The sequence below is a fragment of the Balaenoptera acutorostrata genome, chromosome 6, assembly GCF_949987535.1.
Source record: "Balaenoptera acutorostrata chromosome 6, mBalAcu1.1, whole genome shotgun sequence".
In the NCBI taxonomy this organism is placed as follows: domain Eukaryota; kingdom Metazoa; phylum Chordata; class Mammalia; order Artiodactyla; family Balaenopteridae; genus Balaenoptera; species Balaenoptera acutorostrata.
Window position 1 is genome coordinate 73,819,698 of NC_080069.1, and position 27,649 is coordinate 73,847,346.

At 38.9% G+C, this 27,649-nt stretch overlaps 1 protein-coding gene across 2 annotated transcripts in view; it reads right to left on the reverse strand.

The window, feature by feature from the left end:
- Positions 1–27,649, reverse strand: part of DOCK8 (dedicator of cytokinesis 8) — a 224,329-nt gene that overhangs the window by 174,023 nt on the left and 22,657 nt on the right. For both annotated transcript variants that reach the window (XM_007182233.3, XM_007182234.2), the window contains exon 2: positions 177–279. In XM_007182233.3, the coding sequence (XP_007182295.1) occupies positions 177–279 (103 nt within the window). The remainder of the gene's footprint in view (positions 1–176; positions 280–27,649) is intronic.

Below are 27,649 nucleotides of genomic sequence, written 5' to 3' on the forward strand. Positions count from 1 at the left end.
CCCTAGTGGACGGAGGGAGAGAGGGGAATTGATGTCAAAAAGCAGTGCAGAGCCAGGAACTGGCGGTTGGTGATGTAAGGTAGCGGTGGGAAAATCTAAGACTCAGGAAGCAAAAGTAAACGCTGGGCACTTCTGCCCTTGACCATTCTCTAAGCAAACCTGTAACTCATACTTACTAGTTGAAGAGAGGGGAAGCCAGAGGTACTTATGCTTTGTCGATGGTACTGGCCAAGGTTTGGTGGGAGGGTAAACTGTTTCCTTATTTCCGCAGAAGAATACCTTGGATTAAAACAGAAAAATCTAAATGAAGTGGTTATTTTAAAACATCATCACAATTATAGATACAATCTTTGATAGCATGTTATAAAACTTATTCCTGGGCTTCCCTGGTGGCGCAGTGGTTGAGAATCTGCCTGCCAATGCAGGGAACACGGGTTCGAGCCCTGGTCTGGGAAGATCCCACATGCCGCGGAGCGACTAGGCCTGTGAGCCACAACTACTGAGCCTGTGCGTCTGGAGCCTGTGCTCCGCAACAAGAGAGGCCGCGATAGTGAGAGGCCCGCGCACCGCGATGAAGAGTGGCCGCCGCTTGCCGCAACTAGAGAAAGCCCTCGCACAGAAACGAAGACCCAACACAGCCAAAAAAAAAAAAAAAAAAAAAAAAAAAATCACTATGAGATACCACTTCACAGCCACTAGGGTGGATAAACCAAAAAAAGATGGGCAGTAATGGGTATTGGTGAGGACATGAAGAAATTGAAGCAGTCATACATTGTTGGTGGGAATGTAAAATTGTGTACCTGCTTTGGAAAACAGTCTGGCAGTTCCTCAAAAAGGTAAACATAGAGCTCCCATATATCCCAGCAAAGCCACTCCTAGGTTTATATCCAAGAAAAAGGAAAACATACTTCCACACAAAGCTTATACATAAATGCTCATAGCAGCATTATTTACGGTAGCCAAAATGTGGAAACAACCTACATGTCCATCAACTGATGAATGAATAAACAAAATGTGGTATATCATACATGGGCTTTTATTCAGCAATAAAAAAGTGAAAGAAGTACTGATACATACCACAACATGGATGAACCTTGAAAACGTTACATTCAGTTGAAGAAGCTAAACCAAAAGACCACATATTGTATAATTCCTTACATGAAATGTCCAGAATAAGCAAATCTATAGAGTAATGGGACTGAGGTTTCTTTCAGGGGTAATGAAAATGTTCTAAAATTAATTGTGGTGATGGATGCACAACTCTGTGAATATACTAAAAAACATTGAATTGTGTATATGTGTGAATTGTGTGGTATCTGAATTATTTCTAAATAAAGCTGATAGATACAGATATAAATGTGTGCTCTGTGTGTGTGTGTGTGTGTGTGTGTGTGTGTGTGAGTATTCTACAAAGACAAGAGTGAAGGCAAGAATTTAGCATGACCAAGAATGGAGGAAAACTTGCAGATTTTGATCCCCAGTGCTCAATAGGCTCATTTTCATTACAAGTTTGGCAGTCACCATTTCTAAAAAAATCAACAGCCTAGAAAACTATCCAAAACAAAAGGCCCATCTTGCATAAACCACATTGTATCTTGTTTCTGGCACCACAGGAACCCAAGCCAGCAGAGCAATCACTTATTTGCTTATTTCAGAAGGTGACCATAGTCACGAAGGGCAGAGACATCCAAGCAAAGGTCCTTTTCTGTTACTGAGCTGACTTTTCACAGATAAGACTGACTGCCCCTGTGATTTCTGCTTCCAGGTCTTCCCCCCAGGGCCTCTCAAATAATGAGTTTTAGTTTTCTGGCCATTCTCAAGCCTTTCCTGTCATAGACCAGAGGGGTCTACCTGAATTGGGAAGATCTGAAAACGTTCATGAAAGTGAACATGCCAACATGAAGTGGCGTCGTGAGAGAATCATAGAATGGCAGGAGGTACAGGTTCTTGTTTTCATTTTGAAGTAAAATTGGCTAACAAAGCTGCAATACTTTTTTCATCATGCCATCAGAATGTTCCTGCTCCCCAACCCTTCATAAACAGCTGGAGTTCCTGTTTCAATCCTTCACATAAGCTTCCTGATTCAGAGCTATATAACTCATCTTTTTCCCTGACATGTCAAGCCTGCCCCAAGCCTATTTCCTATCCCTACAGAATCAATTGTACAAAAGGCAATTAAACCTGTCCCTTCAAAACTGTCAAATAAGGAGATGAATTGTTTGTCCTTAAAATGAAAACACTGGGGCTTCCCTGGTGGCGCAGTGGTTGAGAATCTGCCTGCTAATGCAGGGGACACGGGTTCGAGCCCTGGTCTGGGAAGATCCCACATGCCACGGAGCAGCTGGGCCCGTGAGCCACAACTACTGAGCCTGCGCGTCTGCAGCCTGTGCCCCGCAACGGGAGGGGCCGCGATAGTGAAAGGCCCGCGCACTGCGATGAAGAGCGGTCCCCGCACCGCGACGAGGAGTGGCCCCCGCTTGCCGCAACTAGAGAAAGCCCTCGCACGAACCGAAGACCCAACACAGTCAAAAAAAAAAAAAGAAAACACTGAGTCATCACACGTGGAATGAATTGCTTTGTATTCACTTAAAGAACTTCAAAATAAAATAGCTCTGGAGAGGCCCTACGCACATTTAAACTAGCAAAAATAGGCTGGAATGATAAAATTACATGTTGGTCAAGCTGTGGGAAAACCCCTGTGGGGTTGTATATTGGTGTCGTGTCTTTGGAAAATAATACTGTAACATGTGACAAGAACTCTAAAACTGTCGTTACTCTTCCATGGGAATATACCCCATGGAATTCATACAGACAAAAATATAATTTGAACAAAAATGAACATAAGAACTCTGTATATGATAGCAAATAATTGAAAATAATCAATGCATCCAATATCAGGGAGAACACTAAGTACATAACAGCATAAAATACATGAAATATGATTTTACCATTTAAATATTTGTATGGAAATGTACATAAAGAAAGAAGTTACAAATAAAAAGTAATATGAGGAACTGAATACAAATATTCAACAATATATGTATAAATAAATATACCAGAAGGTTCAGAAATCTTTCTGGTAGTTATATAGAGGGAGTTTAATAACTACCCCAATTCAGCTCTTTCTCCTATAAAGTTGCTTAAAGACATCATTTAAAAAAATAGTGTGTACCTATAAAGTGCCATGCAGGCATAGATGCACTACTGGGGATTTTTAAAAATTATGTAAACATCAGCTATTAAATTTACTGATATGGAACACAAATAAGAGAACCCAACCAGGGAAAGAGCTCCTATAGGTGTGGTGTCCATGCAGGTATTACATGGGGGTTTATTTCCTCTGCATTTGAGTCTCAGATCAAATTCAACATGTCTAAGATAATTTTCATGACGCTAGATTTATATCATATTTCCCTGATGAGCTAAGATAGCCTTCTTCTAATAACTTGAAATGCTTTATAAATATTATCTTCTTTATTTCTGCAAATGTCGATACCCCTACTCTGGGGTCAGAATGGTAGAATGGGGTAGGTAGCAAAGCTCTATGTTTTTATTCAGATGGACAGATTGTTGTGATATATACAGCTGGAACTAAGTATCAGTGGAATTAATGACTGGGCAGAGCTTGCTAAGTGTGGCCTATGGACCATTTGCATCAAATCATCAGCTGCTTAGTAAAAAGGCAGATTCTTAGACCCTGCCCCACTCTTGCGGTGTGGCCTGGAAAAAATGCATTTTCAACCAGCACCTCCAGGTGATTTTTATGTCCAAGAAAGCATAAGATTCACTGATGGGGCAAGTCTATGAGAGAGTGGTTGGTTGAGCCATTCATTCATAAAAACACTGAGGGCACACACAGTGCCAGACTCTCTGCCAAGTGCTAGGGACTGAAGTCCAAGAAGACACTGCTGCTGCTGGAAGTTCAGTCCAGTAGGTGGGAGGGCGGAGGGCAGATGGATAACTGAATAATTATAATACAATATGATAAGCATGTATTATACACAGGAATGTGCACAGTGCCTTGTGAGCAAAGAGGAGGGAGTTACTAACTCAGTCTCGGAATGCTTAGGAGGCTTCCAGGAAAAGGGGAATTTGGAACCATATTTTGGAAAAAAAAAAAAAAATCAGTAGGAACAGGTCTGATTGGAAAAAAAAATGCATTTCAAGCATTTTTTTTAACCATTTCATGACATCTAGACATTAGGTTTCTATACTCCTACTTCAAGTATTTTAACCCTGCATTTTAACAGGGCAGTATTTGGGCTGCCCTGTTTCTTTACAACAGACATAGCTAGAAGAGCAAAGAAAAAGAGTGTGAACTCAGTGACGTAGTCCTGAGCTTTGCCATTTGCCAGCTGTTTTGAATTCAAGTACATCAGTTAACCAAGCTGGGTTTTAGTTTCATTACATGTAAAATGAAGGGGCTGGGCTATACGATCTCCTGGGCACCTTTCCAGCTCTAACTGGCAAAGATGCTTAAGCCTCTCCAAGGGGAACAATCGGCACCGTCATCTACACCAGCAGCTCTGCTAGGAAACTGAACAGCCCCAGAAGGCTTCTCTCTGGCTTTCATCCCTAAAAGAAAATTCTTTCACACTGTATGCTGGTATGGCCAGCAGCCAAAATGGTTGGGAGGATTTTAAAAACTGATTCAAGAAAAAAACCTTGTCTATAAGTGTTTAAAGAGGGTTAGGGTTTTCCTGAATCTGACATGTTTTAAACAATAGTGAAAAGAGTGAAATAAAGAAAAGCAAACATATAATTCACTCTTAGTTTACATATAGTTACTCTTGGTAACTAACAACTGACTATAAAACACTCAACAACTACAAAGTGTACAGTACACAGCTGGTAATAAATAATAATTAGAGACATTCGTGGGTGGCATATATATGGATGTAGCCACAAGCACACTGTATAATTAAACCTTGCCTAAGAGGCACTGCTCAGAACTAGAAATGATTTACACCAAGTAAATGGTGAAAGAATGTCACCCTCCGAACTTCCTGAATTATAAGTTTAGGGCAGTGCTGTATAAAAACCATAATAAAGCTTTTAAAATTTGCTGTATGTATGTAGGAAAACTAGCTCTGAATGATGTAAATAACACAGGGTTGGATCACAGTTTGGGGCATGGATAACGTCTGAAAACACAGAGCTGGCTCAAGAGTGAGTAGTTCCTGGAGTTGACCATATACAAATGATCTAAGGCTTTTTCTGAGATGCATCCTCAGATACTTTTAGTGAAGTACATCTTTAAATTTAAAAGGCTACAAAATGAATTTCTGTGGCAAAATCTATATGTATATAATATATAATGTTATATAATATATAATATACAGCTATAGATATATGTGTATTAATAATATACATTATTTATATATCTATAAATAATATTATATATTATTTATATATCTATATCTATCTATCTCCATCCTTGCATATACATACATGCATACTTTTTTTTTAAATTTCACTAATTTTTAAAAAAAATGTATTTATATATGGCTGTGTTGGGTCTTCGTTTCTGTGCGAGGGCTTTCTCCAGTTGTGGCAAGCGGGGGCCACTCTTCATCGTGGTGCGTGGGCCTCTCACTATCACAGCCTCTCTCATTGCGGAGCACAGGCTCCAGACGCGCAGGCTCAGTAATTATGGCTCACAGGCCCAGTTGCTCCACAGCATGTGGGATCTTCCCAGACCAGGGCTCGAACCTGTGTCCCCTGCATTGGCAGGCCGACTCTCAACCACTGTGCCACCAGGGAAGCCCCATGCATACATTTTGAGCAATGAATTCCTCAGAAGTTCATCATGCTGAGGTTTCAAAATGAATATTTCAAGTTTTAGAGTTCCTCATATTTTCCATCTCTTCTCATAAACAGACATGCCATAAATGTACAACTTCTGTAAAGATGATTCAACAGGTGGAAACATGACTACAAACAGAAGTTTGCCCCTATTAACAAGCTGTGGAACTTGTTTCTCCCTCACAGGGGAGTCCCAGATCCCTTTCACTTGGAAAATTCCTCTGCATACAGAAGAATATTTATTAGATGACTGCAGTGTTTGAGGATTCCTGCAGCAAGCCTAGAGAAGAAGGATTACTCAGTGTCTTCAGTGATTCTCTAAGGGATCTCCTTCTCCCAGCCCCCAGATATCGACTTGTAAGTTAGTTTTTCTCCTGCCATTATCACCACCTACTAGTGAGGCAGCATAATCACCTAAAAGAACACCTATAAATACTGAGTGCTTTTTATTTGTAACTGGTTGTTAAAAAGGGGTTCTCCAGAAAAATGTGTTGAGACATAAAGAAACAGATCTAACATATGTAAACTGAAGTCCCAAAAGAAGAAGAGACATAACAGGAGCAGAAGTAACATTTAAAGAAAACTTGCTGACAAAAATAACCAAGACGTACGTTTGTAAAGCTCTAGTAGTTGTGGTGCATGGGCTCACTAGTTGTGGCTCGCGGGCTCAGTAGTTTGGCTCGCAGGCTCTAGAGTGCAGGCTCAGTAGTTGTGGTGCATGGGTTTAGTTGCCCTGCGGCATGTGGGATCTTCCCAGACCAGGGCTCGAACCCGTGTCTCCTGCATTGGCAGGTGGATTCTTTAATGACTGTGCCACCAGGGAAGTCCCGCAAAGAGAAATTTTAATGCTCTTAAAAAACATTTGGGGAAAAGACACACTACCTTGGAAGTGGAACAGTAAGAGTAATAACTGAATTCTCAACTGAAAAAGTAAAGTCCAAAACCAATGCAATGTTAATCTTTAAAGTCTTGAAAGAAAACAACTACCAATATAGAATTTTCTACCCAGTGAAAATATCCTTCATAAATAAAGGATAAAGGTTTCATCAGAAAAACAAAAACTGAGAGAATTTATTACCAACAGAGCCATACTAAAAGAAATAGTAAAGAGAGTTCTTCAGGCAGAAGGAAAGTGATCCCAGTTGGAAGCACAGAAGTGCTGAAAGCAATGAAGTGCATCAAAAGGGTAAATATGTGAGTAAATCTAAATGATAATGACTGTAAAAAATAATGATAATAACATGGAATTTAAAATATACATAAAATTAAAATATACATCAACGATTATATAAAAGGTGGGAGGGGTAAATGGAGTTCATATATTCTAAAGTTCCCGCATTGTCTATGAAATGATAAAAAACACTAATATTAGAATTTTATTAAGTCAAGTATGTATTGTAACCTCTATGGAAACAAGAGACAGATTGAAAAAATAGAAAAAAAAAAAGTATAAGAGTACATTTAAACTCAAATAAAGACTTGAACATAGGACCTGAAACCATAAAAGTCCTGAAGAAAACATAGGTAATAAGCTCCTGGACATAGGTCTTGGCGATGATTTTTTTAATCTGACTCCAAAAGCCTAAGCAACAAAAGCAAAAATAAACAAGTGGGACTACATCAAACCAAAAAGCTTTTGAAAAGTAAAGGAAACTATCAACAAAATGAAAAGGCAACCTGATGAATGGAAGAAAATATTTGCAAATCATATATCTGAAAAGGGGCTAATATCCAAAAATATATAAAGAACTCATACAACTCAACAGCAAAAAAACCCAAATAATCTGATTTTAAAATGGGCAGAAGATCTGAATAGACATTTTCCCAAAAAAAGAAAGGTACATGAAAAGATGCTCAACATCCTTAGTCATCAGGGAAATGCATATCAAAACCACAATGAGATAGCACCTCACATCTGTTAGAATGGCTGTTATCAAAAAGACAACAAATAACAAGTGTTGTCACGGATGTGGAGAAAAGAGAACCCTCGTGCACTGTTGGTAAGAATTTGTGCAGCCACTATGGAAAGCAATATGGAGTTTCCTCAAAAAATTATGAATAGAGCTGCCATATGACCCAGCAATTCCACTTCTGGATATTTATCCAAAGAAAATGAAAACACTACTTCAAAAGGATATATGCAACCCCATTTTCACCACAGCACTATTTACAATAGCCAAGATATGGAAACAACCTAAGTGCCTATCAACGACTGAATGGATAAAGCAACTATACAGATACCCAGAACTGCACCCTGAAAGCATATCAGATATTCTTTATTCAGGTGAGAAAACTGAAATTCAGAATTATTTACCAACTATCCTAAGTCACACAGCCTTGTGGCTGACAGGGTCTTGGTGCTCCGGCCTGGTGTCAGGCCTGAGCCTCTGAGGTGGGAGAGCCGAGTTCAGGACATTGGACCACCAGAGACCTCCCAGCCCCACGTAATATCAATCAGCATGAGCTCTCCCAGAGATCTCCATCTCAATGCTAAGACCCAGCTCCACCTAACAGCCTGCAAGCTCCAGTGCTGGACACCCCATGCCAAACAAAGAGCAAGACAGAAACACAGCCACACCCATTAGCAGAGAGGCTGCCTAAAATTATACTAAGTTCACAGACACCCCAAAACACACCACTGGATGCAGTCCTGCCCACCAGAAAGTCAAGATCCAGCCCGAACCAGCAGAACACAGGCACCGGTCCCCTCCACCAGAAAGCCTACCCAAGACACTGAACAAACCTCACCCACTGGGAGCAGACACCAAAAACAACGGTAACTATGAACCTATAGCCTGCGAAAAGGAGACCCCAAACACAGTAAGTTAAACAAAATGAGAAAACAGAGAAATATGCAGCAGATGAAGGAGGAAGGTAAAAACCCACCAGACCAAACAAATGAAGAGGAAATAGGCCGTCTACTTGAAAAACAATTCAGAGTAATGATAGTAAAGATGATCCAAAATCTTGGAAACAGAATGGAGAAATTAGAAGAAACATTTAACAAGGACCTAGAAGAACTAAAGAGCAAACAAACAGAGATGAACAACACAATAAATGAAATTAAAAATTCTCTAGAAGGAATCAATAGCAGAATAACTGAGGCAGAAGAACGGATAAATGACCTGGAAAATAAAATAGTGGAAATAACTACCACAGAGGAGAATAAAGAAAAAAGAATGAAAAGAATTGAGGACAGTCTCAGAGACCTCTGGGACAACATTAAACGTACCAACATTCAAATTATAGGGGTCCCAGAGGAAGAGAAAATGAAAGGGTCTCAGAAAATATTTGAAAAGATTATAGTTGAAAACTTCCCTAACATGGGAAAGGAAATAGTCAATCAAGTCCAGGAAGTGCAGAGAGTCCCATACAGGAAAAATCCAAGAAGAAACACACCAAGACACATATTAATCAAACTATCAAAAATTAAATACAAAGAAAAAATATTAAAAGCAGCAGGGGAAAAGCGACAAATAACATACAAGGGAATCCCCATAAGGTTAACAGCTGATCTCTCAGCAGAAACCCTGCAAGCCAGAAGGGAGTGGCAAGACATATTTAAAGTGATGAAAGGGAAAAACCTATGACCAAGATTGCTCTACCCAGCAAGAATCTCGTTCAGATTCGATGGAGATATTAAAACCTTTACAGGAAAGCAAAAGTTAAGAGAATTCAGCACCACCAAACCAGCTTTACAACAAATGCTAAAGGAACTCTTCTAGGCAGGAAACACAAGAGAAGGAAAAGACCTACAAAAACAAACCCAAAACAATTAAGAAAATGGTAATAGGAACATACATATCTATAATTACCTTAAATATAAATGGATTAAATGCTCCAACCAAAAGACATAGACTGCCTGAATGGATACAAAAACAAGACCCGTATATATGCTGTCTATAAGAGATCCACTTCAGACCTAGGGATACATACAGACTGAAAGTGAGGGGATGGAAAAAGATATTCCATGCAAATGAAATCAAAAGAAAGCTGGAGTAGCAATTCTCATATCAGACAAAAGAGACTTTAAAATAAAGACTATTACAAGAGACAAAGAAGGACACTACATAATAATCAAGGGATCAATCCAAGAAGAAGATATAACAATTGTAAGTACAGATGCACCCAACATAGGAGCTCCTCAATACTTAAGGCAAATGCTAACAGCCATAAAAGGGGAAATGGACAGTAACACAATCATAGTAGGGGACTTCTACACCCCAATTTCACCAATGGACAGATCATCCAAAATGAAACTAAATAAGGAAACAAAGCTTTAAATGATACAATAAAGTCCATTAAGATGGACTTAATTGATATTTATAGGACATTCCATCCAAAAACAACAGAATACACCTTCTTCTCAAGTGCTCATGGAACACTCTCCAGGATAGATCACATCTTGGGTTACAAATCAGGTCTTGGTAAATTTAAGAAAATTGATGTCAAGTATCTTACAGGAAAAAAACTGTAAAAAATACAAATACCTGGAGGCTAAACAATATGCTACTAAATAACCAAGAGATCACTGAAGAAATCAAAGAGGAAATCAAAAAATACCTAGAAACAAATGACAATGAAAACATGACGGCCCAAAACCTATCAGATGCAGCAAAAGCAGTTCTAAGAGGGAAGTTTATAGCAATACAATCCTACCTCAAGAAACAAGAAAAATCTCAAATAAACAACTTAACCCTACACCTAAAGCAATTAGAGAAAGAAGAAAAAAAAAACCCCCAAAGTTAGCAGAAGGAAAGAAATCATAAAGATCAGATCAGAAATAAATGAAAAAGAAATGAAGGAAATGATAACAAAGAACAATAAAACTAAAATCTGGTTTTTTGAGAAGATAAACAAAATTGACAAACCATTAGCCAGACTCATAAAGAAAAAAGGGAGAAGACTCAAATCAACAAAATTAGAAATGAAAAAGGAGATGTAACAACTGACACTGCAGAAATACAAAGGATCATGAGAGATTACTACAAGCAACTATATGCCAGTAAAATGGACAACCTGGAAGAAATGGACAAACTCTTGGAAAAGCACAAATGTCTGAGACTGAACGAGGAAAAAATAGAAAATATGAGCAGACCAATCACAAGCACTGAAATTGAAACTGTGATTAAAAATCTTCCAACAAACAAAAACCCAGGACCAGATGGCTTCACAGGCAAATTCTATCAAACATTTAGAGAAGAGCTAACACCTATCCTTCTCAAACTCTTCCAAAATATAGCAGAGGGAGGAACACTCCCAAACTCATTCTACGAGGCCACCATCACCCTGATACCAAAACCAGACAAAGATGTCACAAAAAAAGAAAACTACAGGCCAATATCACTGATGAACATAGATGCAAAAATCCTCAACAAAATATTAGCACACAGAATCCAACAGCACATTAAAAGGATCATACACCATGATCAAATGGGGTTTATCCCAGGCATGCAAGGATTCTTCAGTATATGCAAAGCAATCAATGTGATAACGCCATATTAACAAATTGAAGGATAAAGACCATATGATAATCTCAATACATGCAGAAAAATCTTTCGACAAAATTCAACACCCATTTACGATAAAAACTCTCCAGAAAGTGGGCATAGAGGGAACCTACCTCAACATAATAAAGGCCATATATGACAAACCCACAGCCAACATCCTTCTTAATGGTGAAAAACTGAAACCATTTCCTCTAAGATCAGGAACAAGACAAGAGTGCCCACTCTCACCACTATTAATCAACGTAGTTTTGGATGTTTTAGCCATGGCAATCAGAGAAGAAAAAGAAATAAAAGGAATTCAAATTGGAAAAGAAGAAGTAAAACTGTCACTGTTTGCAGATGACATGATACTATACATAGAGAATCCTAAAGATGCTACCAGAAAACTACTAGAGCTAATCAATGAATCTGGTAAAGTAGCAGGATACTAAATTAATGTACATAAATCTCTTGCATTCCTATACACTAACAACTAAAAATCTGAAAGGGAAATTAAGGAAACACTCCCATTTACCACTGCAACAAAAAGAATAAAATACTTAGGAATAAACCTACCTAAGGAGACAAAAGACCTGTATGCAGAAAACTATAAGACACTGATGAAAGAAATTAAAGATGATACAAACAGATGGAGAGATATACCATGTTCTTGGACTGGAAGAATCAACGTTGTGAAAATGACTCTACTACCCAAAGCAATCTACAGATTCAGTGCAATCCCTATCAAACTATCAATGGCATTTTTCACAGAACTAGAACAAAAAATTTCACAATTTGTATGGAAACACAAAAGACCCCAAATAGCCAAAGCAATCTTGAGAAAGAAAAACGGAGCCAGAGGAATCAGGCTCCCTGACTTCAGACTATACTATAAAGCTACACTAATCAAGACAGTATGGTACTGGCACAAAGACAGAAATATCAATCAAAGGAACAGGATAGAAAGCCCAGAGATAAGCCCATGCACATATGGTCACGTTATCTTTGATAAAAGAGGCAAGAATATACAATGGAGAAAAGACAGTCTCTTCAATAAGTGGTGCTGGGAAAACTGGACATGTAAACTGCTACATGTAAAAGAATGAAATTAGAACAATCCCTAACACCATTCACAAAAATCAACTCAAAATGGATTAAAGACCTAAATGTAAGGCACTATAAAACTCTTAGAGGAAAACACAGGCAGAATACTCTATGACATAAATCACAGCAAGATCCTTTTTGACCCACCTCCTAGAGTAATGGAAATAAAAACAAAAATAAACAAATGGGACCTAATGAAACTTAAAAGCTTTTGCACAGCAAAGGAAACCATAAACAAGATGAAAAGACAAACCCAGGATGGGAGAAAATATTTGCAAATGAAACAGCTGACAAAGGATTAATCTCCAAAATATACAAGCAGCTCATGCAGCTCAATATCAAACAAACAAACAACCCAATCCAGAAATGGGCAGAAGACCTAAATAAACATTTCTCCAAAGAAGATATACAGATTGCCAACAAACACATGAAAGGATGCTCAACATCACTAGTCATTAGAGAAATGCAAATCAAAACTACAATGAGGTATCACCTCACACCAGTCAGAATGGCCATCATCAAAAAATCTACAAACAATAAATGCTGGAGAGGGTGTGGAGAAAAGGGAACCCTCTTGCACTGTTGGTGGGAATGTATATTGACACAGCCACTATGGAGAACAGTATGGAGGTTCCTTAAAAAACTAAAAATAGAACTACCATATGACCCAGCAATCCCACTAATGGGCATATACCCTGAGAAAACCATAATTCAAAAAGATACATGTACCACAATGTTCAATGCAGCACTATTAACAATAGTCAGGAAATGGAAGCAACCTAAGTGTCCATCATCGGATGAATGGATAAAGAAGATGTGGTACTTATATACAATGGAATATTACTCAGCCATAAAAAGAAACGAAATTGAGTTATTTGTAGTGAGGTGGATGGACCTAGAGTCTGTCATACAGAGTGAAGTAAGTCAGAAAGAGAAAAACAAATACCGTATGCTAACACATATATATGGAATCTAAAAAAAAAAAAAGGTTCTCATGAACCTAGGGGCAGGACAGGAATAAAGATGTAGACGTAGGTAATGGACTTGAGGACATGGGGAGAGGGAAGGGTAAGCTGGGACGAAGTGAGAGAGTGGCATTGACATATATACATTACCAAATGTAAAACAGATAGCTAGTGGGAAGCAGCTGCATAGCACAGGGAGATCAGCTCGGTGCTCTGTGACCACCTAGAGGGGTGGGATAGGGAGGATGGGAGGTAGACGCAAGAGGGAGAGGATATGGGGATATATGTATACACATAGCTGATTCACTTTGTTATACAGCAGAAACTAACAACATTGTGAAGCAATTATACTGCAATAAAGATGTTTTTTAAAAAAGAAATTATACACACACACAGAGGAATATTATTCAGCCATAAAAAAGAATGAAATCTTGCCATTTGCAACAACATGGATAGATTTCAAGGGCATCATGCTAGATGAAATAAGTCAGAAAGAAAGAGAAGCAAAGACCACAGGATCTCCCTTATATGTAGAATCTAAAACAAACAAAACAACCAAGTTCATAGATACAGAGAACAGATTAGTGGTGCCATTGGTGGATGTGGGATGAAAGAAATGGGTGAAGGGGGTCAAACAGTTAAAGAAATAGGACATCATACCCAGTTTCAAAGTATAGCAATGTTGTTAGGTCAGTGCCAGTGGATTTGCATAAGTATAAACCTTTCTGTTTTTAATGGAAATGGACATCTACTTCAGAATTTTAGCTGGAATTCATCTTGCTCATTTCTGAAAACCAGGAAAGAAACTGAAATAATGTTATATATTATATATGTTATAATGATTTATAACATACTGAGACTTTTATGTATAATGATCTCACTTACTCCTCAAAATAACCTAGGGAAATAGGTAGATAAGCTTTATTACCTTCATATTTGAGATGTTATCTAAGTTTTCAGAAGGAAAAGCCTCAAGAAAAAGAAAATAATTCAAACATATCAGTGATTACATTAAATATCACTAGGTTAAATTCTCCAATTAAAAGACAAACACCATCAGATTACATTAAAAAAAAACTATACGCTACAGATCGGGAGAAAACTCTAATTAGAAAAGATACATGCACCGCAATGTTCATTGCAGCACTATTTACAATAGCCAAGACATGGAAGCAACCTAAGTGTCCACTGACAGATGAATGGATAAAGAAGATGTGCTACATATATACAATGGAATATTACTCAGCCATAAAAAAGAATGAAATAATGCCATTTGCAGCAACATGGATAGACATAGAGATTATCATACTAAGTGAAGTACTCCAGACAGAGAAAGGCAAATGTATGATATCACTTACATGGGGAATATAAAATATGATACAAATTAACTTATTTACAAAACAGAAACAGACTCACAGACATAGAAAGCAGATTTATGTTTACCAAAGGGGAAAGGGAGTTGGGGAGGGATAAATCAGGAGTTTTGGATTAGCAGATACAAACTACTATATATAAACTAGACAGACAACAGTATATAAACTGAATCACTTTGCTGTACACCAGAAACTAACACAACATTGTAAATCAACTATATGCCAATTAAAAAAAAAACTATATGCTTAACTATATACTTAACAAGAGTCATACTTTATTTTTTAACAGATTTATTGAGGTATATTTGACATGCAATATACTGCACATATTTAAGGTGTACTATTTATAAGTTTAATGTAGATATACACCCATGAAACTATCACTGCAATCACAGTTTCCTCATGCTTCTTCTTAATCTTTCCCACTCCCTCCCCCTAGGTAACCTATTTGCATTTGGTCACTATAGATTAGTTTGCATTTTCTAGAGTTTTATATAAATGGAATCAGACAATATATCTCTTTTTTGTCTGGCTTCTTTCACCCAGAATAATTATTTTAAGATCCATCTATGCTGTAGTGTATATCAGTAGTTCGTTCCCTTTCATTACAGAGGAGTATTTCATTGCATAACTATACCAAAATTTGTTTATCCATTCACCTGTTGATGCACATTTGAGTTATTTCCAGGTTTTGGCTATTACAAATAAAGCTGCTACGAACATTCACGTGTAAGTCTTTATATGGACATAGTCTTTCATTTCTCTTGGCTAAATGCCTAGATGAACTGTTTATAAAGTAGTGGGAAAAAGTTATGCAAACATAGCCAAGAGAAAGCTTGTGTAGCTATAGTAATACCAGACAAAAAGGACTTTAAGGCAGACACATGACTATAAAGGTGACATTTCCTAAATGTTCAAGGATCAATTCACCAGAAAGATATAGCAATTATAAATATGTATGTACCAAGTAATAAAGGCTCAAAATGTATAAAACAAGAACTGTAGAAGTAAGAGGAGAAATATCAAATCCACAATTATAGTGAAAGATTTTAACATACCTCATTCAGTAAGCAATAGAACATGCAGATTTAAAAAAATTAGAGATATATAGGATTTGAACATGATAAACTTGATCTAATTGACTTATATAGAAAACACAACATCTTATGACAAAGTACACATTCTTTTTGTGAACAGTGAACCATTTACCAAAATTGACCACATATTGGGCCATAAAGCAAATCTCAACAAATTTCAAAGGTCAGAAATCATATAGAGCAGGTAGTCTGACACCAGAGTGGAATTAAACTAGAAATCAATGAAAACAAACTAGCTTTCTAAATATTTGCTTATTTTTGCCAATGGCATAATATTAAGCATCATCTCCTTTATGTTTCTGCACATAGGCTGAGTAAATGGATTTTTTTAAACTGATTAAAAACTAAAAAGAAAAAAAAGAGAGAAAAATTATATATAATACCTAGACATAGCAATGGTTATAAACTATTCTATTTTTATTTTGAGTATGTAATATTTTTGTATTTTTAAATATAAAAAATATTTTAAAAGAACACTGTAAAATGTCTCCCTCATAATTTTGTCTGCCAATTATGCAGGTGCCCTCCCCATAGACAATCCACATAACAGTTTCTTGTGTACCTTTTGTGCATATAGAGTATACACACAAATACATGTATATATTCTTTCCTCCATTTTCTTTACACAAATGAGAACATAATACTTGAGATTCATCTATGTCGTAGTGTGGACCAATAGTTCATTCTTTTTTTTATGGAGTATTACATTGTGTATGGATATACCACAATCTGTTTATCCATTCATGGTTTATCCATTCATACCACAATCTGTTTATCCCGTCCACAATCTGTTTATCCATCATCTGTTTATCATCCACTGGTGATCTGCATTTGCCTTTTTTCACTTAATAGGTAAGAACATAAGAATGCCTCATTCTTTCTACAGTTGCATATGTATTCTATTATATAGATTGGCAATAATTTCTCAACTAGTCTCTTTTACATATTTTTGTTGTTTCCAATTTTTTTTTTTTTTTTTTTAATGAGGATCTTGAATCAGATGCGTATGTTTTGATTGATTGATTGATTGATTGATTTTGGCTGTGTTGGGTCTTCGTTTCTGTGCGAGGGCTTTCTCCAGTTGTGGCAAGCGGGGGCCACTCTTCATCGCGATGCGCGGGCCTCTCACCGTCGCGGCCTCTCTCGTTGCGGAGCACAGGCTCCAGACGCGCAGGCTCAGCAGTTGTGGCTCACGGGCCCAGCCGCTCCGCGGCATGTGGGATCTTCCCAGGCCAGGGCTCGAACCCGTGTCCCCTGCATTAGCAGGCAGATTCTCAACCACTGCGCCACCAGGGAAGCCCTCCAATTTTTTTAATTGAGGTATAATTGACATATAAAATTATATTAGTTTCGGGTATACACATAATGATTCAGTATTTGTATATATTGCAAAATGATCACCACAATAAGTCTAGTTAACACCTGTCACCATACGTAGTTACAAAAAAGTTTTTTCTTGTGATGAGAACTTTTAAGATCTACTCTCTCAGCAACTTTCAAATATGTAACAGCATTATTAACTATAGTCACCATACTGTACATTATATCCCCATGACTTATTTATTTTATAACTGGAAGTTTGTACTTTTGGACCCCCTTCACCAGTTTTGCTCACTCCCCACCCACTGCCTCTGACAATCACCAATCTGTTCTCTGTATCTATGGTTTATTTTGTTTTGTTTAGATTGCGCATATAGGTGAGATCATATGGTATTTGTCTTTCTCTGACTTATTTCACTTAACATAATGCCCTCGAGACCTATCTATGTAGTCGCAAATGGCAACATTTAAAAATTTTTTGAGGGACTTCCATACTGTGTTCCAAATTGGCCACACCAATTTACATTCCTGTGTTGTTCCTATATTTTTGCCAACACAAATGACGTTCAGTAAATTGCACGTGTTAATTCATACGTTTATAATTATATCTGTGGAATATAGTCCTAGAAGTGGAGTTGCTGGGTCAAAGGGTTTGTGTGTTTCTCCTTCATAGTATTTTACCAATTAATACTCTAGCCAGCAATATAAGAGAACGTACAGAATGGTTCCATCAAATTTAAGGAATTAATGAATGAATTGGCTATTCTGCCTATTGTTATCTGTAACTATCCTGTAGAGTCAAGATCTGTTTATGTGATAAACAAAACCAAGGTCTTCAATGAGGAGCTTTTTTGCCTTTTGTGGACAAGAAGCTGTCATCTAACAAAGTTAATCCCTTCGTTTACAGGGCAACTGTAAAACTCAGGACTATATGGTTGATTACCTTCCATCAGGCTGAAGATTTGGTCTAGATATACTGAGTTTGTGGTCCCAAGGAAAAGGACTCCAAGTGGAGGTCAAGTTGGCAGCTGGATAATCAGGTTGGAGCAGAAATGATAGGTCAGGTTGCAGATGTAAATTTGGCCAGGTTTGAGCTAGGGGCTGTTTTTCCAGTAGGAGTGAGAGATCTATACCTCTCCACCTATGGTTTCTCACCCGTCTCCCTAGCAACCCATCATCTAGATGGCTGTATGTGGTACCTGAAATGGTGTGGTCAGAATCTGTGGTCCTGGAGCGAAGCCACACAACCTAGCTAAAGAGCAACTGAACCAACCTCTCAGTTCAAGCACAAACAGTCATCCTTATGTTTTAGCTTTGAGTCCTCTTTGATGACTCTACTCTTTGAGAAAACCCAGGTAATAAGGGCTCTCAACAAGCTGTTCATAAAAGATCCTCAAAGCAGTGTCTGAACCACAGAAGAATTTATGGAATAAAATTTTGCCAAACGCATGAAATAAAAATAGATATGGTTCTAAATGTTGAGAAAAACTTCCCAATTATTAGGACTGTGGAAAGTTGACACGGCCTTTTAGTGAGAACAGAAAATCATGCCACTATTTATCAAGTGTTTGCACGATGCCTGGCCCTGTGCTGAGCACTGATGCGTACCATCCCATTGAATCCACACAGCAACACTCTAAACTGAATTTATCTTCGCAAATTTAACAAACGCAAAACTCAGGGCTGGAAATGTCTGGAGTCAGGATTTGAAACCAAGGCTATTTGACTGCAAAGACTGTGCTCATAGTCACTATGATTATATAAGCTCAAAAAGTGTATTTAAATTTAAGTGCACTATTAAAAAATATACAGAAGAAAAACCACTAGAAGGAAATACTATTTACAGTTGTGTTAGAGAGGCAGGATAATAAAGGTTCCCCCCCCCATTCTCTTCTCTTTTTCCAAAGTGTCTGTACTGTGGTTGCCATAATCTTACAACAAATCATGTACACACACACACATTTTTAACCTCCCATGTGTCAACTTACTGAGTAATGTAAATTCTTCTGCTGAGACACACAGGAATGAGCCTGAATATCTTAAGAGTCTCTTGAGGGCCCCCTTCACCATTATTATTTTGTTTCTAAGTCTCCTGCAATTTATAAATAAAACTGTGTTCTCAGTACACTTTGTTTAAGCCCTTGTATCCACTTCCTGATCTACCTGGATTCAATTAAACTCAACAAACCTTTTTGGGTGCCACTGGTTAAAAAAGCACCTAATTTCTCCACTCTGATCTGTGATTTATCTAAGTTATTTGTCCCAGTTCCTTCAGTAAGACCCTGAGAGCCCCCTGGCCTCTGCTACCCAAAGTAATTGCAGCTGTAAAGTTCAAATGCCTTTTACCATACGATAAAATGGAGCGATTTTAACTCCCTCCATTTTTGTGAGTTTCCTATGTTAAATGGAATTTAGTTTAATTTACTGAGGTGACTGAGAGAGAAAGTTTTGGTTTGCCCTTGAGCACGGCCTCAACCTGTGCTGGACAAATGGACTGTAAGATTGGTTGTATCTTCTTGTGTGCCCTATATTGCAATGGTTCGCAAAGTGTGGTCCCCAGAGCAAAAAAACATTCCCCTGGGAATTTGTTAGAAATGTAAATTCTTGGACCTCATCCCAGATCTACTGAATCCTAAACTCCGGGGTGGGGCCCAGCAATCTGTGTTTTAACAAGCCCTCCAGGTGATTCTGATGCACTCTCAGGTCTGAGAACCGCAGGTCTATTGAAGCAGACAAATTCCAGCACCACCTGCCAGCCTTCCCTTGCCTTGTACTCATCCTCCCTCAGACTTTGGACTTTGCCATCTGATCCCCCTTCCTCAGTCTAACTAACTCTGCCTAGCTAGTTAATTTGAAGATCAAGATTCTAACAGACATTCATTTAATGATGCTTAAATTCCTACATAGCCAGATTTAACTAAAACATGCCACTTTATACAAATTGTTAATGCACCCCAAGATAATCACCTTCCCCAGTCCCTTCTTCCCCAGTCCCAAACCATCTCCTCAAAATTTATTTTAGATTGGAGGATGGGAACAGTGCTTCTTAAACCAAAGAAACTGCACCATTTCTAAGTTATTAAGCTATTAATAGTGAACTATTGTTTACTTTAGGAAAAAGCTCTGAATCGAGGGGCAGTGGAGACTAGAAGGGGGAATGTTTTGGAGAAAGAGCAAGGTGAGGAAAGATGCAGAATGAAGAGAATCTCTTAGTTGAGAAGAGTAGAAAGGAAAGATGAGATGTAAGCCCAGAAGTCCGACATTGATTTATTCTTTCAACAAATATTTATTGAGTACCTACCTGTTCAAGGTTCTACAGTGAGGGAAGCAGACAAAAGTCCCTGCCCTTAAGAAGCTGATATCTGAATATGCAGTGATACCTGAGCTTCTGCACCATTAGTGGGTACTAAGCATTGCCCTGTTCAGTGATTTTTCAGCTCATGGGTTTCATGACAGTAGGTGTCTGAGGCAAGGGAATCTTTGGGTGCCTTCACGGGAGGGGAGGAGATGGCCAAAATGAGGGAAAATTGTTCAAAAAGGGAAGGTAACCAGTCTCATCTCAACTAAGCAAATTTAGCCACTCAGAAAGCAAAGGAGGCTTCTAAATTTTATTTCTCTATAAGTTCCTAGTATCATGTATATTCTATAAAGCCAAATCCATCCTCATAACACGTCTCCCATGGGATAAGTAATACCCCCATTTTACAGAAAAGGACACTGAAATAGAGAAGAATTGGGTGACTGGGTCAAGTTCTGATGCAGAGCCTGTTCTGACCTAAAAAGTCAAGTCTTCCTCTCCCAGGTTTTTTTTTTCTTGCTGAATGGGCATATTTACACTCACTTAGCTTTAGCAGTCATCCTATTCCGGAAGCAAGGCCCAGTCTTCTGCCATCATTTTCCAGGAAACCACCATGCCCTCTATCAATTTGCAAATATTCTTTCCTGCTGGCCTCAGGCAGAAAGAGCCTCGTTCTTGTGTTCCATCCACTATTTGCCATAAAAATCCTGAGGCTGTATCCTTAATAAAATTTCTATGTAGTTAGAAAAATAAGTTTTTATTCATCCCTTACTAAAGTGTTGGTCATGTTAGTGTGATATATGCAGAAGTAAAAGTCCCTTAAATTACTTCCTAATTGGGGATATATGTATATGTATAGCTGATTCGCTTTGTTATAAAGCAGAAACTAACACACCATTGAAAGCAATTATACTCCAATAAAGATGTTAGAAAAAAAAGTTATTACAAAAATAAATAAATAAATAAATAAATAAATAATAAATAAATATTCGTATTCACCCTCAAAAAAAATTACTTCCTAATAATTGTGAGCATATTCTGTGTACTAAACAGTTACTTAAGATGACAGTTATTAGAGTATTTGCTTTGTCAAAATCGCAAAGCCTGAGTTATGGACCAAGAAGTATTTTAAGTCAAGAATACTGGCTAAAAACACTAGCTCATCTAATTTTGGGGGGAAGAGATTTCTTTTATTTTTTTTGGCCACGCTATGCGGCATGCAGGATCTTAGTTCCCCAACCAGGAATCGTGGAGTCCTAACCACTGGACGGCCAGGGAATTCCCGGGAAGAGGTTTCTTATGTGGTATTTCCCCCATGTGCAATATTAGAACAATGATACTATACTTACTGTATAAAAGTATAGCAAAATTTATACTACTGGGTATATTCTTAATACTGAGAAATAAGAAGAGACTAGAGGACATGCATGGTAAAGTTACATGAACTTTTTTTAAAGAGACAAATGGCAAAAGTAAGGATTGTATACAAAGAAATTTCTTTCTTCCTCCGTTAATTGATGATTCTTTCTTATTACTTGTCTTAAAATCAAAACAGTCCAAAGAGGCCCAAAATAATAAGGATGACCTAAAGACATTCTGTTTAGATGCCTAGAAAATTATGCAAAATATTTATAATTGGGCACATATGTGACAATCTTTCCTTTTATGTATTGAGACTTTTTTTTCTTTTTTTAGAAAACTTTAATAAAAAATCTTCTGGTATTCAAGTTAATAACATAAAAACAAGGCTAACTTGACCAAACTGAACACCTCCTTTGCTGTCTCTGTCCTGGAATCCTTTTTCTTCCAGCTGTGAGCCTCAAACTTAAGTGTACATAAGAATCAGCTAGGAAACTGGTAAACAATGCAGGTGTCTGGGCCCCACCCCCAGAGATTCTGATTCATGAGTCTGAGTAACGCCAGAATCTGCACTTTCAACAGTCGCAGGGGTTCAGATGCTATCCCTCTAGGCACCCTTTGAGAACAAGAAGGACTGCCTCATGACCTCAAAGCCAATGGAAAACCTGACAGAGAAACTTAGCTTGCTATTAGACCAACCACTAAATCTCAGGTAATAATACATACTTGGTGCTCACTCAGACAGAACTAGGAGGAGAATGTGTGTCTCTGTGGTCCAATCTGTAATTTCCCACTTCCTCCAGCAGGGGAATGATTTATCCACAAGGCAGTAAGGTCAAGGTTCCCAGGATAACCTAAGTAAATATTTTCCTCCTCACTCTATGTAAACAAGTTCAGGGCTTTAGATTACAAAAGTTAAGAAAGAGAAAAGAGAAAGGGGGAACGATGGAAAAGGAGGATTTTTTACAGGAAAAAAAATAACAGAAAGGTTATATGGCTCACATAAGTGGGATGGACTGCAGTGTAAATGCTGCGTAATTACAGGGTCTGCTTCAGAAGGCATGTACTCAGCTAAGCCAGAATATTGGCCAGTAACCAAATAGTAAGAGTTGGGAATCATTCATTTTCTGGCCTCATATTTTCTGCAGAGTCCATGAGCATTTAAAAGGATGATCTTGCTCAGAAATCTCAATCCATATCAAGTGATGGCATGGAATTGCATGTCTCAGTGAGATTCTTGATGACCAAATTCTTCTTCAGTCACCCCTATGTCTGCCAAGGGTTTGCAAATTCTACTCTGGGTCTGGCTATTACATTAAGAAGTATCTTACTGTTGATGCCATGGTTCCTATTAAACTGCTCTCCTATGCAGTTCCCAGTGATTAAACACACAAGGAAAAGCATTTTCCTGAAAATAGCTTTACTTTTGAACTTCGACAAAGGAATAACTCTTAGCTTTAACTTCCTACAGTTCTAGAACACTTTGTGTTTTAAAAGTCTCTCGGGGGCTTCCCTGGTGGCGCAGTGGTTAAGCATCTGCCTGCCGATGCAGGGGACACGGGTTCAAGCCCTGGTCTGGGAAGATCCCACATGCCGCGGAGCAACTAAGCCCGTGTGCCACAACTACTGAGCCCGCGTGCCACAACTACTGGAACCCGCGTGCCACAACTACTGAAGCCCGCGTGCCTAGAGCCTGTACTCTGCAACAAGAGAAGCCACCGCAATGAGAAGCCCGTACACCGCAACGAAGAGTGGCCCCTGCTCGCCGCAACTAGAGAAAGCCCGTGCGCAGCAACGAAGGCCCAATGCAGCCAAAAAAAAGTCTCTTGCATTTGAACACATCTCAAAATCTTGGCCACACCCACCCTCTTTGCTCAAAGCATGAGTATGTATTTATAATTCCTGAAAGTGTTCAAATGCCTTTGTACTAGATGACTGCACAAAACATGGTAGGGGGGAAGTTACTACATGGTAATTAACATGAATGAGATTTTGGAAACAAAATATCTAAAACAAGTTTCTGACATGAAGCCACTGCACCTAGCGGAGAGGCCACGTGATGGGCACAGAGCCAAAATCACACAGCCCATCCTGTAGCATCCCTTTTGGTCAAGGGCAAGGTGTTCCCACAAGAAGCCTGCTGAACATGTCTCCAGCTCTGCTAGTATCTTATTTTGGCACAACTTTTAGAGCCTTTCTAAGGCTCACCTTCCCTGCCCAAAGCCTCACTGCGTATAGGCACGACCAGTCAACAACACTCAGGGAGTTAAGGGACAAGTCAGCAAGCAGCGAGGTTAATCCACTGGCTAAAGCTAACAAGCCTTGCAAGCAGCAAAGCTGGGACGAGAACTCAGTTCTCTTAGTGCTCAAGAAAGTCAGCTGTGGTCTTTTTCTTCTTAAGAAAGTTGCTTTAAGGAGGCACAATGGGCATACATCAATGTGTTATGATTTAAAGGGGGCAAAAATACCTGACCAACCGTAACTTGCTGTACTTGTAATTTCTGCCACTTCTAAAGCATTATAGGAAGTGTTTCATTGGGTTGCATTGATTAGTCACTTGAGAGAATAATATATAAATGAAACCTACTATTATGCCAGGTCCCTATATTGGCTTAATCTATTTCCTCTACTCTCATACAGGGACACTGAGGAAATGGAGCCCAGACCATCCCATGGTGGCCTAGGGCAGGGGTCCCCAACCCCAGGGCCGTTAGGAACCGGGCTGCACAGCAGGAGTTGAGCAGCAGGCGAGCCAGCGAAGCTTCATCTGCCGCTCCCCATCACTCGCATGACCACCTGAACTATCGCTCGCATTCCCGCCTGAACCATCTTCCCCCCTACCTCCCGGCTGCGGAAAAACTGTCTTCTAGGAAACCAGTCCCTGGTGCCAAAAAGGTTGTGGACCGCTGGCCTAGGGGACTGAGGAAGATAACGAGTCCCAAAAAGCAATGGTGGGACTGGGGGGTCCGGTCCTCTTCCAGGAGGGATGGAGAGTAAAGGCAAAAATCAGGTTTTCAAGGCTAGTCTCAGACTAATGCATTTTAAATCAAACCCTTGTCCCAGGGACAGAACAAAGCACACTGGGACACTCTAAGACCTTGGGGGCACTCTAGGATCAACTTTGTCCATTTTCCAGTTTTCCTTAGATTAGGAAATAACAAGGTAGTTTAAATGCATGTTGGCTAGGAATAAAAGTCAACGATAAGCCTTGCCCTAATTTTTGCGAGGAAGTCTACATAGGAGTTTTTTTTAATAAAAAAATCAAATAAGAAATTTACCTTCAATATCCTCATGTTAACTTATATAGTAATCATTTTCTAACAAATGATAACCTTGGATCAGATCCTGCTGCATCACCTATTAATTGTGTGATTTGGGGCAAATTAGTTGACGTTCTAAACATGGTGGTGTAGGCAGAGGTATAGAGACAAAGAGGAGGCCAAAAGCAGAAATTGTAAAGCAGTAGAAGCCATAGGTGAGCAGAAGCCATGAAATGAAAAGATGTCAGTGGTTCTAGTAGAGGAGGAAGGAGGAGCGGATAAAGAAAAGAAGGAAAGAGGGATACCCTGAGTCCCAAATCTGTCAGGCTGTAAGAAATGCCATTTGCAGGTTGTAGGAATTCAGCCCCTATTTGGCTCCATAGCTAGGTGCCTTGTGCAGTGAGTAACCTGAACAACCTTACATGGAGGCCCTGGGCCCGTAACTAGTAGTGGGGATTGGCACTAACCTTGGCAAACCTGAGCTCACAGACCCATCTGGAGAAGTGAGGGACTACTTTGCTCCAGGCCATCATTGGAGTAACATGCCTAGTGTTACTGGAAATCTGAATTTTCATATGAAATCTACAGTTTGTAAGTATTGGCAAGAGAAAAAAAACAAAACATTTCCCTTGGATCTGCCGACCTAATGTGCTAAGTAGTTTCCTGTTCTCCTTACTTTGTGTCGTATCCTTAAAATAGTTCATATTAACAGGGAACTTGGTCATTCACCATTACCAGAGGTAATTAGTATCCATAATCCCTGTAACCTAGAAAAGCCTACAATCGCTACAATTATAAGGCTAGCTCACACTTATTGAGGGCTTACTGTTTGACAGGAACTGCTTTAATTAGCCCACTTAATCCTCACAACAACCCTATGAGATGGGTATTATCTTCACCTTACAAATTAGAAAACTGAGGCCAACAAACGTTAAGAAACTTGCATAACATAATTGCTATAAGAGTTAAACTTCTGGCATTTTCCTGTTCCAGCAGCTTAGCAATGGAAAGCCCAGCATGTGAAAGCTTTCTGAAGAAGGGGTATTAAACCTTACATCTGACTACTGAAGAGAACAGGTTTTAGCTTGTCATTGAGACTTTGAACCCAGCTCCAACATCATTAATCCTTCCACAGTAAGTAGTCTTGGAATACGTTCCAAATGTAATTCAAATACCCATATTAGCAATGGTAAAAGATTTAAGAGCAACTACTGAAGGTTGATTTTTCATCAACTATGATTCTCTTTTTTTGTGTAGAGTTTTGTCTCTTCATGTTTCACCAAGGAACAAATCTCAAGCACATGAAAAGTGAAGCCCTTTGAAATCCAAAATCTGTTAATGCACTAAATATTTTGGGGGGATGTGGAATGGAGAAGGCAGAAAAGGTACCTGGAACAGAAATGTTATTCAAGATCTTTCCTCATCAATGATCCATATACGATCTTAACCAGCACTCTCCATCTCCCAACTCCTCACTACTTCCTAGAAACTTGCTCAACTCAGTTCCGTCAGAAAAGAAAACCTTCCCTTCATCCTCAAGCTCCCTATCTCTCCCCTTCCCCTGACCACCCAAGCTCCCCTTCCGCCACCCCCTCCCATCCTTAATTCAGGGCTCCCAGGCTTCCGTGCAGAAGCTGCCCTTGATACACTGGGCAGCCACTGACCTCTTTCCAGTCCTGTTCTAACTTGACCTTTCTGTTGCATCACACACTGTTGACCTTCTCCATCCTTCATGAAACCCCTCCCTGGAATTATACACATACTACCAACTCTCCGAGCCAAATGTCCTTAGTTTTTTAAATTGGTTTTCCTCCCCCTTTCTGTCCTTTAGATGTTGTTAATTCCCAACTGGTAGTACTTGAATAAATTTGGGATTGAGAAGAAAAGGATCAGCAGCCGGTCCAGGTAAGTAAATCCTATTCCTCAAATATGGGGAAGCATTAAATTGAAGAATCCCAGCAATGAAAACCCCAATGATATGTGGTATTAGAGGGTCCTGTTGTGATGAGTCTATTGTGAATATTTTCTGCAGAGTAGATAGATTATACTAAATGGTCTTTTCTCGAAGGAAATCAGTTAATTGTTTCATTCCTTCAAGAGCCAATGTCAAAGTTGTTGAGCTCAAAATTGTCCAGTTTGATCATTTGGCCCACATGGAAAATTTTTTCCCTAAAGAATGCAGAAAGGAATCTCTATAAAGCAATCAATTTCTCCTCTTTTGCCCAACTGAAAGCAGTAGCGCATGAGCCTTGACTGTTTCCTGTCAGTTTAATAATAAACAACCCAGCCCTCTCTTGCCCTCTCATCTTGAACCGCACATGCTCCTAAAGATAGGGTAAATGCTTGTGTCAGGACATAATGACAACTTAAAAGATCCTTGGTGTGTGGAATACAGTCAGGAAGATCAGATGGTCACAAGCTGTGACTCCTCCTTACAAAGCCCATGTTCTAAAATAAGCGAGAGGGCCTTTGGGCCAATGGCAACTTTATCAAGCTTTCAGGGTGTGATGAATTGTTTTGATGCTATAATAAAAGTAATAGAATATACTTAGAAAGGCCAAAAATGGCATGGCAGATGT